The 13,125-nt window shown below is 34.2% G+C and overlaps 1 protein-coding gene and 1 pseudogene across 1 annotated transcript; both read left to right on the forward strand.

Annotated features, from left to right (window-relative positions):
• The first annotated feature begins 360 nt into the window (after positions 1-360).
• Positions 361-2,136, forward strand: LOC132171441 (putative F-box/LRR-repeat protein 23). The gene is made up of 3 exons (XM_059582752.1): positions 361-763; positions 1,343-1,830; positions 1,959-2,136. Exons 1-3 carry the CDS (start codon positions 444-446, stop codon positions 2,030-2,032), a joined length of 882 nt encoding a protein of 293 aa, XP_059438735.1. The 5' UTR covers positions 361-443; the 3' UTR covers positions 2,033-2,136.
• Positions 2,137-10,869: 8,733 nt separating this feature from the next.
• LOC132172203 (putative F-box/LRR-repeat protein 23) lies at positions 10,870-12,536 on the forward strand (annotated as a pseudogene).
• Positions 12,537-13,125: the final 589 nt, after the last annotated feature.

Genomic DNA, 13,125 nt, shown 5'->3' on the forward strand with positions numbered 1-13,125 from the left:
AAACTCAATTGTTTTAAACAAATAATTAATTTCGTGAAAACAATATTATTGTGATCTTGGATTTTGTTAATGATTATAAATTATCTCCAAACTTTCTACAAGAATTTAAATCAAATAATACAAGCACAAAGAATTTCATAGAAAAAAAATATAGCAAGAATTTATTAATTATTATTCACAAACATGAGGCAACTAAAACTTATTATTTATTAATACTATTAGAAACAGGGGAAAAAAGCGTACGCTATAAAAATAATAATTAAAGAAAAGTGCTTCTCAACTGGTTAAAAAACACATTACTTTTCATGTGAATTAACGGTGAACCGGTTTTTAGCTAATTTATTTCGCAAATAAAAACCCCACACAGACACAAACACAAGCAGTCCCCAAAACCCCGACTTTATTTTCCCGGAAAATCCCAGCCTTTCCGAGAAAATCTAGCGATGGACCCTCCTCCTCACCCCTCAGACGAGTTCCGCAACTGGCTGGAGCTGCCCAGAGACTTGACGAAGTCGATCCTGCTGAGACTGGGCGCCATCGAGATCCTGACGAGCGCGCAGTGGGTGTGCTCGCCGTGGCGGAAACTCTGCAAGGACCCGTCAATGTGGCTCGCCATCGACATGCGTAAGCCCGGCGACCACTGGACGTTCCCCGAGCTCGAGAAGATGTGCCGCGACGCAGTGGATCGCAGCTGCGGCCAGTTGGTCGATATCAAAGTCGACGACTTCGGCACCGACGAGCTCCTCAGGCACATTGCTGACAGGTTTTTTTTTTTTTTTTTTTTTTTCTGTTCGGATTTGATTTGAATAACGCGCCTGAAATTAAGGTTTTGATTGATATGCTTATGTTTAATCTGCCTTTTTGTTGCACAATGTGATTGATTGATGTTCTTTATCCTTGAGTTGTACATGGAATCCTTGTGGCTGATAAAGCGGGAATTTGATTGGAGGATGTAGTTTTGATGATCATAAAAAATTTAAATTTTACTTGTTGTGCATCTTTATTATTTAATAACGTTTACTCATCAAAAAAAGAACCTCTGCCACCATAAATTCTTGTTTTGTGTGTGGGTGGGGGGGAATCTTGTGCACAATGAGTGCTTATTGCAGCACCATTGAACCAATTATAATTAAAATCTTCCTATGCATAATAAATCCCAGGACATCTGGTTTCACTTCTTCATGTTTAAATAATTACGCTTCTGTAATTAATTATCGCCATCGTCTACCTTAATTAGATGTATAATTAAGTATCAGAAAATATGCAAGGTTTTATTTATTTATAGGTCCATGAAATGTATGTGTAGATTTTTTTGTCATTTCCTTCCATGTTATTTTAACAGTTCAAGTCAGCTCAAACGCCTTCGACTTGCAAACTGCCTTGGCGTTTCAGATGGGGGATTGAGTGGAGTGGCTGCAAAACTTCCATTACTAGAGGAGCTTGCCATTTCATACTGTCCATTGTCAAAAGAAGCTCTGGAAGCTGTGGGCCGCTGTTGCCCTTTGTTGAAATCACTCCAATTCAACAACTGGTTTCGGGGTTCTAAAAGGTGTCATGAGGAGGCACTTGCTATTGCAGAGAACATGAGTAAATTGCGCTGCCTCAATCTTGTTGGAACTTATACTCTGACTAACGACAGCTTGCAGGCCATCCTCGATGGTTGTCCTCACCTTGAATCGCTTGACTTACGGCGCTGTAAGGACCTCACTCTAGAAGGGAATTTGGGAAGAAGGTGTGCTGAGCAGATTAAAGACTTGCGTCTTCCCCATGATTCCATTGATGACTATGAATTTAAAGAGGACATTTGTGAATTGAGAATTACTGGCACAGGTAGGTTTAAGGACATACATCATTTGTCTAATACTTATATATATTTTTTAATTCAAATAAAAGAACAAGGAAAGGGGGACTATATAGATCATTTGTCTGATACTTATGAGTATATTATGAATTTTCAGTACTCGCCAGTCCCGTCGACTACGACTTCGACTTCGAGAGCTGCTTCGACGTTGCGGATTTTAATTTTGACTAGCATAAATAGAATGATTCCTATGCTGAAAATTGTTAAATACTTTGTACTACTATTAAGGTCTTGTTTGTTAAATAACATGGCAATACAGCCTTGTTTGTTGTGAATTCTTTGAAGATTTTTTATTTTTTGAGTTTTGGTTTATCGGCATGATGCAACTTGGTCTTAACTCTAAATTTGAAGGAAATATCAATATGGTAGAATATGATAATTATTGAGCGTTAAATATTGGACTAATAAAAATAATAAATGTTGATTTGATAAAATTTTAGCTATTAATTTTAACAAAATAATTAAAAATTTAAAAAATCGTACATGAAACAATTTCCTAAATCCCCTTAAGAAGGTTCCTAAATATTAGTTCAATCGGTTGTGAACCACGCCTCATGAAGCGAAGATCAATATTTCGAAATCTCCCCTCCCTCTTCTCTTATGTGGACATGTAAAAAAAAAAAAATCCCCTTAAGATAAGTTTGGTTGGATCATTTTAAGAAAAATATTTACTAGTTAATAGTAGGCTTATTTTATTAGTATTTGGGTTTGCACATTTTTATTTTTTCTCACATACGGTTTAAATCCTATCATAAATGGTACCTGACTTACGGGAAAATACCAACTTAGTACCTTCATTAGCCCAAACAAAATGAATGCCACATGTCGTCACATAGAAATGCCACGTATCTTAAAAAAAATATTAAAATTAATTAAAAAACTAAAATCTAAAAAAAAAAAAAAATGAAATTTTTTTGGGGTGCCTGGCCACCCCCCAAATGACCAAAATGGGGGTGGCCGGCCACCCAAAAAAATATATATGATGACACGTGGCATCATATAGGACACGTGGCATTTTTATGTGATGACACGTATGACGGAACCTAATAAAGGTATTAAGTTGGTCTTTTCCCGTAAGTCAAGTATCATTTATGATAAGATTTGAATCCTAGGTAAAAAAATAATAATTTGCAAACTCATGTACTAATAAAGTATTTAACCTAATGAAGATAAGTTTAGTTGGATCATTTTAAGAGCATTCACAATGGAGTAGCCAATTTTTTATGCAAAATAGCTCCTCAAAACTTACTTTATATAGTTTAGCTAATGAATTTTTTTTTTTTTTTTTTTGGGTTAATCCAATCAAATATCTATTTTGCCTTTTTTTTTTTTTTGCTAATCTAAAGTGGGGTTTTTTTTACAAATCGAATTAGCTATTTTAGATAAAAATATCATTTGACTTCTCCATTATGAATGCTCTAAGAAAAAGATTTACAGATAAATAGTAAAGAGAAAAGGTTGAAGTCCACGAATAGTAATAATTTGCAAAAGTAAGAGTTTTGCCAGCTTTTTTTTTTTTTTTTTCAAATCAATGGCCGGATGTCCTCTACGACAAAGCCCTGTTCTTTTTTTGTTCATCTTTTGCTTTTAAGTCTTATTTCCACGAACCATTAGGGTAATTGTTCAATAAAATTTTTAAAGTGGTTGTGAATATATTAAAGGCATGGATTCAAATCCTACGATAAAAATTTCCGTGCTTGATTAATGTAAATCACCTTGATTTTTATTATTGTCGTAGTAGAGCTAAGTCAGGCTATCATTTAGACAAATTTGAGAGAGTGTTTTCAGTTCCCACCGTTTAGGTCTTTTTTGTGTGGTCCAACAGATAGGTGTTACTATGGTCACACCCAAATAGAATAGTCACAGTTGATCTCTCCCGCTTGCCTTTTTAACTTTAAAAAATAAATAAAGAATAAAAAAAATCTTATGTTCACGATGTTGCCACTTTACCCCTTTTCTTGAGAACTGAAAAAAATAAATAAATAAATAAATAAATTTGCTTTTTTACCCCTTTTTCTTACTCCTTTCTTTTCGTACAAAAAGGCAATTGCTTTCATTAGAATATCATTTTAAGCTCAACATTTAATAATTAAACAATGTTCCACAATTAATTAAATATAGAATGCAAGAACTAGAACATAAAAAGATAGGATAATGTTTACTTTAAGGAGTAACTTCACTTTAAATCCTTGAATTATCATGCGGTTTGACTAGCCCCCAAACTTTAAAACCTCTCAATTTGAACCCTTAAACTTTTAATTGTAGTCAATTTGAACTCTTTCGTCACATTTAACCCTTAACTTCTAACGGCAATACCTAAAAGGACAAAAATATCCCTAGTTTTTTGTTTTTTGTTTTTTGTTTTTTTTACTTTTTTTTTTTTTAATTTGGAATTAAGGGTAAATTTGAAATTTTATAAAAAAATTCATGGGTTATAAACATCATTGTCTCACTTTTAACATTTAAAATCTACTGGAGAGGTTCAAATTGACTGCAATTGAAAGTTAAGGGGTTCAAATTGAAAGGTTTTGAAGTTTGGGAGGGTTTGTCAAATCGCGTGGTAATTCAGGGGTCTAAAGTGAAGTTACCCTTACTTTAATAGATAAAATAATGGTGAGGAGGGTTTTCTCAGGTTTTGTTACTCATTTGAGATAAAAGATCCGGTGTTTTCGTCTAGAGATATGCTAGAATTTTACATATTTTTCCTATAAAAATTCATGTGGCAAGATGCCATATCATTTTCTTTTTATTTTATCTTTTTCCCACCACAAAAAAATAATGTGACATCTTGCCATGTGGACTTTTATAGGCAAAATATAGAGTTTTTATTAGATTCTAGTATTTCTCTTTCGTCGTCTAACTCACTTTTGTTGTTTTACGATGACGTGGTTGTTTTTCATTGGAGTGAACAAAAGAGCTTATTTATATATGGCAAGTCTCTATATAAGTTATTCTCTTCAATATTTATAAGATTGTGTTTATAAGATTGTTTTGTATTATAATTGTTTGTTATTATTTTTGTTTTGAGAAAAAAAAAACAAAAAAAAAAAACAAAAAAGGGAAAAAACCAAAAATTTAACAAACTAAATTTTTTTTCCCCCCTTAAGCTTATAGAACCAAAAAAAAAAAAAAAATGTTTCCAAGGTTATTTATTATACTTTAAATTTTTTTTTTTTTTTTTTTTTTTTGCAAAACATAATCTAAATTCTAACTAGACTTTCTATTACAAAAAAATTTCATATTGAATTATTAAACAAGGTGTTAATTGCTTTTCTAGAATTTTAAATTTAAAAAAATAAAAAAAAAAAAAAAAAAAAAAAGAGCATTATTATAGCATACGTTTATTTGCCCAAAGATGTCAATCTATAGGAAAATTACGGTATGTAGGATAATACAGGTATGGTAAAATTTTATTACAATCAAACTTAAATTAATAATATTTTAGTATCAACGTCCTAATATGGAAAACATATATTCTAACATCTACTCAGACTCAAGGTGAAAAGAAAAACAATTTTTTTTTCTCGATGAATTGCGAGTGAACGAAGGAGATGACTATTGGCTGATAGTAAAGGACCGAGTAGTTACTTGGAAGACGACTAACAATGGCCAAGAAACACCAATGATAGCGACCAGAAGACCAGATAATGTCAGCCAGAGAGAATGCCGATAAGGGATCCCAATAGCGCCTGAGCCTTGGTTTGTTGAAAATTGGGCCGTTGGTAAGGTTAACTAGGGGTACCACGAATCTGAATATTTACTTTAATATAATCAAAGAAATTCAATGCAAACTCAATCATTTTCAAATAAATAATTTCGTGAAAAGTGAAAACAATATTATTGTGCTCTTGGATTTTGCTAATGATTATAAATTATCTCTAGACTTTCTACAAGAATTTAAATCAAATAATATAAACAGCAAGAATTTTTTGTTATGTGCGGGGAAGTGGAATAGCGTTAATTGATCTTTTAAAATAATGAGTCAAATAATATTTTTGTTTAAAAAAGTAAGAATGTTGTGGATTCAATGTCTCAATGATGAAGTGGCTGATGTAGAATTCTTCCACATATTTGTGTTTGCTGCTTCATTTTTGTCATTTCCTTTCATGGTATTTTAACAGTTCAAGTCAGCTCAAACGCCTTGGTCTTGTAAGATGCTTTCTCATTTCAGATGAGGGATTGAATGGAGTTGTTGCAAAACTTCCACTACTAGAGGAGCTTGCCATTTCATACTGTTGATTGTCAAAAGAAGCTCTGGAAGTTGTGGCCGCTGTTGCCGTCTTCTGAAATCATTCAAATTCAATGGCAGGAGGCAGAGGAATAGAGAGATTTGTTAGGGATGGATAAACCCATGAATCAATGATTGTGCAAACTCCACAGAATAATAATTGAATAATAAATGCAAGAGATCAACACACAGTATTTACGTGGTTCGGCAGTGGGCCTACATTCACGGGATTAACTCCGATCAATCCACTATAAACAACTTATTACAGTGGTATTTATCTAGATGGAGAACCATCTAGATAAATCTTTGTAGGACTTGCTCCATTTTGTTTAATCAAAATCTTGTTGACTTTACTTGGAACTCCACGCATAGCAAAAGTAAAAGTTTTGCCTCTTCTTCTTTTCAAATCAAAAGCTGGATGCCCTCTAGCACGAGGGCGGGCACGGGTTAGATCGAGCCGGATCTGAAGTTTAGAAAACCCTATTTGTAGCAGGCAGGTATTAAAATGGCACCCAAGACCCGGCTTTAATGAAGAGTATTCGCCGGGCCTCAGGTTTTTTGGATCGGGGCAACGCAGGGGCGGGGGCGGGTTTCATAATGGGGCGGGGCAGAGCGGGTTTTATGGATGAGATCAGTGGTTCTATGTTTTCAAGTTCGTGGAAAATATCTCCAGTTTGATGAATTTGGGTTTTTATGATTGAACAAACAGAGCAAATAATAAATTAAATGAGCGGAAAAAGAACAAACAAACAGAACAAAAAGTCTCATTCCATCATTCGTATGCTTTCGCTATTCAAGATTGCAAGGAAGTTGAACATATTGTTCATAAAAGTTCATAAAATGAGTGGAAAAATGGTGAAGAAAAGCTGGTATCTTAAAGCTTTTAATCAATATCTATTTTAAAGGGAAAATTGGGTGGCGCAGGGCGGGTTGTGCAGGTATAAACGGGTTTTGCCCCCTCCTATCTACGAAAAAGCCTGTTCTTTTCTTTTCTTTTCGTTTTCTTTTCTCTTTTTAAGTCTTACTTTCACCAACCAATAATTGTTCAATTGTCCAAGAAAATTTTTTAAATAGTTGTGTATATAGTAAGGCATAGATTTAAATCCCGCAATGAAAATCTTCATGCTTGATTAGTGTGAAACACCTTGATTTCTATTAATGCCGTGATGGAGCTAGGTTAGGCTATGGTTTGGTTGGATTTGAGAGAATACTTATGATTCTCACCGTCTAGGCCTCTCATATGTGGTTCAACGGATAGCTGTAACTCTAGTCACGCCCAAATAGAATAGTTTCAGTTGATGTTTCTCTCCTTCCCTTTTCGCTTATAAAAATTTAAAAAAATTAAAGAAAAAAAAAAAGTCTGATGTTCACGATGTTGCATCTTTACCCTTTTTGCTTATTCCTTTCCTTTAAAACAAAATGGCAATTAGTTTCATTAGAATATCATTTTAAGCTTAACATTTAATAATTAAATATTGTTTCACAATTAAATATAAAATGCAATAATTAGAACATAGTAAGATAAAATAATGTTTACTTTAATAAAGAAAATAATGGTGAGGAGGGTTTCCTCAAGTAAGAAAGAATGAGGGGCTTTGATTTTTGGTCATAGCTGAATGACAATCATTTTCAAGGTTTGTTGTAACCATTAGATTTATAGGACCTACACCTTCACTTATATGAATCCTACAAATCTAATAATTCATTTTCAAAAGATGAGAATAGAAAATGACGAGAGAATACAAATGAGCATTTCTCATAAATAAAATATTGCTTTATTGTCATATTTGATGTTGTTGGTTTTACGGGTGCTAAAGCAGCGACATAAGGAAGTAGGGATTTTCATGAACTATTGAAGAAAATAAAAAGATTCGGTGTTTTCGTCTAACACACTCTTATTGTTTCACACTGGCGTGATTGTCTTTTTTTGGAGTGGACAAAAAGGCTGATTTATGACAAGTTCCTATAAGTTATCATCTTTAATATTTATAAGATTGTTTTGTATTTGGATTGTTTGTTATTATGTTTTTTTTTTTTTCGAAGAACCCTTTTTTTTTTTTTCTTAAGCTTCTAGATCCAAAAAAAAAAAGTTTCCAAGTTTATTTATACTTTTAAATTTTGTGTTTTTGTTTTTTTGTTTTTTGGCAAAACATAATCTAAATTCTAACTAGAATTTCTAATTAAACAAGGTGTTAATTGGTTTTGTAGAATTTTAAATAAATAAATAAAATTTGAGAATTATAGCGGAAGCAAAAAGAAAGAAAAGACACAAATATTTTTAAAGGTGGTTCGGTGTTAGACAGTCAACATTAATACTATTTTAAATTACCCATTGTAAATCACCCAAAGATCTCAATCTATAGGAAAACTATGGTATGTAAGATAATACAAGTATGGTAAAATTAGATTACAATCAAACTTAAATTAATACTGTTTTAGCATCAACCTAGTATGGAAAACATATATTCTAACATCTTCTCAAACTCAAAGTGAAAAGAAAAACAATTATTTTTTTTTCTCAACGAATTGAAGGAGATGACTATTGGCTGATAGTGAAGGACCAAGTAGTTTCTTTGGAGACGACTAGTAATTGTCGAAATAAGTTGTTGGACAATAGTCAAGAAACACCGGTGACAACGGCCGAAACACCCCAATAATATCAGCTGGAGACAACGCTAGTAAGTTATCCTAGTAGCGCCTCAGCCTTGGTTTGTTGAAAATTGCAACGTTGGTAAGGCTAACTAGGGGTACCTAGAATAAGAATATTTTAAAATAATTAAAGAAATTCAATGCAAACTCAATCGTTTGCAAACAAATGGTTTCGTGAAAAGTGAACATTATTGTGCTCTTGGATTTTGTTAATGATTATAAATTATCTCTAAACTTTATACAAGAATTTAAATCAAATAATACAAACAGCAAGAATTTTCTGTTAAGTGCGGGCAAGTGGAATAGTAGTAATTGGAAATTGGAAATGAGTAAGGGCCGTTTGGGAATGCGATTTTAATAAGTGCGATTTTAAAAATTGCGTTTTTAAAATTGCTACTTTTTAAAACTTTTTTATCAATTGAGTGTTTGGATAATATTAGCATATAATTGCGGTTCCATGACCAAATTACCAATAAGGATGAACAAGACAGAGAGGATGAAGAAAAAAATAAAAAGAGAAAATAATGGTTTTAATATATTTTAGGTGGGTATTCTTGGTATTTTTTTCATTCCCGTTCTAAAAAAGGTAACTATTGCGCCAAATATCTTTTTAATAGAAATCGTGATTTTGTTTTAAATTCGCACTTTTTCAAATAAGCACCCTCTAATCAGCTTATGGAAATTGCAGATTTTTTTGCGATTTTAAAATTTACATTTTTAAAATCGCAATCCCAAACACCTTAAAGTTGCGATTTGGTTTAAAATCGCAAATTATTTTTAAAAAAACGCACTCCCAAACGCACCCTAAACCTTTCGCAATTGGAATGGGATCCCCAGCAATGCTCATAAAAGTGTCCATCAAATTGTTTTTAAATCCTGGCTATCCATTCTCATCCAACAACTAAAAATTCGCCACTTGTCCCACTTAATATAAAATAATAAAATATTATTTAAATTTTAAAAATAAATATAAAATAAAAAAATAAAAATTTATTAAAAAAGCATGGGGTGGTTTGCCACCCATTTTCCTCTCAGCAGGGCCAGCCACCCCAGCTCAGCCTAGGGGGTGGCGTCGACCACCCCCAAAGGCCATGGAGAAGGCTGAGCTAGTGTGGCCTTCCACCCCCTAGGGGGAGAATGGGGTGGCCAAACCACCCCATTTTATTTTTTTAATTATTTTATTTTTTTAATGAATTATTTATTGTTTTATATTGGGTGGGACACGTGACGGATTTGTGGCTGTTGGATGAAAATAAGTAGCTAGGATTTCAAAAAAAAATCCATGGGCAATTCTTGAAGAATAGCCGGGGATCTCAATTCTTTCCAATTCTAAAGGTGGAAATTGAAAGGACAACTCATCTTTGAATTCAATTAAACCCTCTATCCGGATTCCCTCCAATTGGAAAGAAATTTGAGATTCTCCAATTGTTAATCGTGACTCTTCATTTTAAATCTAATTGACTATAAAATCATTTAAACCTTGGTAAAACAAAAGTTAGTATTTAATACATCTGTTATCCAAAAGTATCTGGCGTTTTATAATCCATTAAATTTAAAATGAAGGGTCACGATTAACAATTGGAGAATTTTCAATTTCTTCCCAATTGGCAGGGATCCCCCTCCAAAATATTATTTAAATTTTATAATAAAATAATTCAAAAAAATAAAATGGACAATTCTTGAAAAATAGCGGGAGATCTCAATCCTTTGCAATTCTCAAGGTGGAAATTGAAAGGACAACTCATCTTTGAATTCAATTAACCCCTCCAGGATCCGGATCCCCTCTAATTGGGAAGAAATTAGAGATTTTCTAATTGTTAATCGTGACCTTTCATTTTAAACCAATGGTCTATAAAATTATTTAAATCTTAGTAAAATAAAAGTCAGCATTTAATGTCTCGATTATACAAAAGTAGCTAGTATTTTATAAACCACTAAATTTAAAATGAAGGATTACGATTAACAATTGAAAAATTTTCAATTTCTCCCTAATTAGCGGGAATCTCAATCTCCCCCTACCCCCAACCCCCACACACACTAACAATTAGAAAATTTTTAATTTCTTCCCAATTAACGGGGATCTCAATCTCCCCCCTCCACACACACACACAATCTTCCCAATTAACGGGGATCTCAATCTCGCCCCCCTCCACACCCTCCACACACACACAAGTGACACAATCCAGCCTTTTCAAGAAAATCTCGCGATGGACCCTCCTCCTGACTCCGCAGGTGAGTTCCGCAACTGGCTGGAGGTGCCCCCGGACGTGATGGCGTCGATCCTGCTGAAACTGGGTGCCATCTAGATCCTGACGCGCGCGCAGAGGGTGTGCTCGCCGTGGCTCAAACTCTGCAAGGACCCGTCTATGTGCAGTGCCGTCGACATGGGCAACCGTGGCTACCCATGGGTCGACTACGAACTCGAGAGGATGTGCCGCGACGCCGTCGCTGCGGCCAGTTGGTCGAGATCAACGTCGGGAAATTCGGCACCGACGAGCTCCTCCGGCACATTGCTGACAGGTATTTTATTTTATATTTTTTGTTCGGATTTGGTTTGATTTATGTTGATTAATATGTTTATGTTTAATTTTTAATAGCGAGTGCCTTTTTGTTGTAGATTGATTGAAACAACAAATTAGAAGTGTATGTCTTTATTTACCCAAAAAAAGATGAAAGGCTTGATGCCACGCCATGTTGATACAAATGCATCTTTTATTGAATTTCTGGCACCATAAAGTTTACTCATCAAAAAAAGAATTTCTGCCACCATTTTCACAGTCTATGTTGTAGATTCAATCTCCCAATGATGAATTGGCTGATGTAGAAATATTCTTCCACATATTTGTGTTTGCTGGTTCTTTTTTGTCATTTCCTTTCATGGTATTTTAACAGCTCAAGTCAGCTCAAACGCATTCAGCTTGCATACTGCTATGACATTTCAGACAAGGGATTGAGTGATGTGGCTGCAAAACTTCCATTACTAGAGGAGCTTTCCATTTCATGTTGTCCATTGTCAAAAGAAGCTCTGGAAGCTGTGGGCCGCTGTTGCCCTCTCCTAAAATCACTCAAATTCAACAGCTGGAGGCAGAGTAATGGAGATGAGGAGGCAGTTGCTATTGCAGAGAACATGAGTGAATTGCGCCGCCTCCAGCTTGTTGGAAATGATCTGACTAATCTGGGCTTGCAGGCCATTCTTGATGGTTGTCCTCACCTTGAATCGCTTGACCTACGCCGATGTTTGAATGTCACTCTGGCAGGGGATTTGGGAAGAAGATGTGCTCAACAGATTAAACACTTGCGTCTTCCCTATGATTCCATTGATGACTATGAATTTAATGGTTGTTATTCTTTTGATGACTTATCTGGTGGGTTTTCGGACATAGATGATTTGTCTAATATATATATATATATCATTTGTCTGATACTTATGAGTATATTATGAATACTCAGGTGGCAGCAATTACTCCGACTACGGCTCAGGTGGCAGCGGTTTCTCCTAGTACAACTCAGGTGGCAGCAATTTCTCCGACTACGACTACTACTACGTTGACCCCATCTACTGAGATTTTTACAATGGGGGTTTTTATTTTGACCAGCATAAAAGGAAGGATTCCTTTGTTGTACGTACCCAACTGATCTTGTCTTCCAATATTTTCAATGTTTTGCTTCTTCTCCATTGTTAAATGCACTACTTTTAAATTTCGATGATACTTGTCCGCAAATTCCATCATCTTTCTTCATTGTACAGTTGTATTTAACGGGTGTGCTTTTGAAATGGAAGAAATGGTAAGCTTTAAACTATTTGTCATATAATCTATTTATTTTCCCTAAGCAAGTTATCTTGATCTGGCCATATGTTGTGCAAGTCTTTACAAATTTCAAAAACTAATCAACGTACGGTGATCCTCCATGGATTTGCCTATATAATCCGCAACTAAAGTTGCAATGGGTAAGAGCATGAAACATGATGGCCGGATGGGTATAGGAACCACCGATCGAATATACTAAAGAAATAAGAAGAGCAATGATTATTAATTTTATCTGCTCTATTTTTTCACACCATGCGACCAATTTTGATGTTAAGCAAATTTTATAGCACAAAGAACATATATAGCAAAACATTGCTGAAATATGCTTTGTCAGGTGCGTAATTTTAGAGGTAGGAAATTTTATTTTAAAAGAATGACTTTTTGGTAGAGTAAAAAAATTAGTTTTGGAAGGTTTATCCATTAAAAAAAAAATATTAATTTAGAAGAAATTTTAAATTTTAAACCGTTCACATCCGCTATCAGCAACTATATATTGTCCTTCCATGCGATTCGCTATTTGGATGCAGATAGAGGTTTTAAAGTATGTGGTTGTGGTTCTTCTTAACCGCATACCCTAT

Source organism: Corylus avellana, chromosome ca2, assembly GCF_901000735.1.
Source record: "Corylus avellana chromosome ca2, CavTom2PMs-1.0".
NCBI lineage: Eukaryota > Viridiplantae > Streptophyta > Magnoliopsida > Fagales > Betulaceae > Corylus > Corylus avellana.

What these genes read in the sequence shown, in the direction of transcription:
- LOC132171441 (XM_059582752.1), top strand. Translation starts at nt 444, where the DNA reads ATGGACCCTCCTCCTCACCCCTCAGACGAGTTCCGCAACTGGCTGGAG. An exon ending in CTCAGGCACATTGCTGACAG is followed by an intron (nt 764 to 1,342) that starts GTTTTTTTTTTT and finishes TTATTTTAACAG; the next exon opens with TTCAAGTCAGCTCAAACGCC. An exon ending in ATTGAGAATTACTGGCACAG is followed by an intron (nt 1,831 to 1,958) that starts GTAGGTTTAAGG and finishes ATGAATTTTCAG; the next exon opens with TACTCGCCAGTCCCGTCGAC.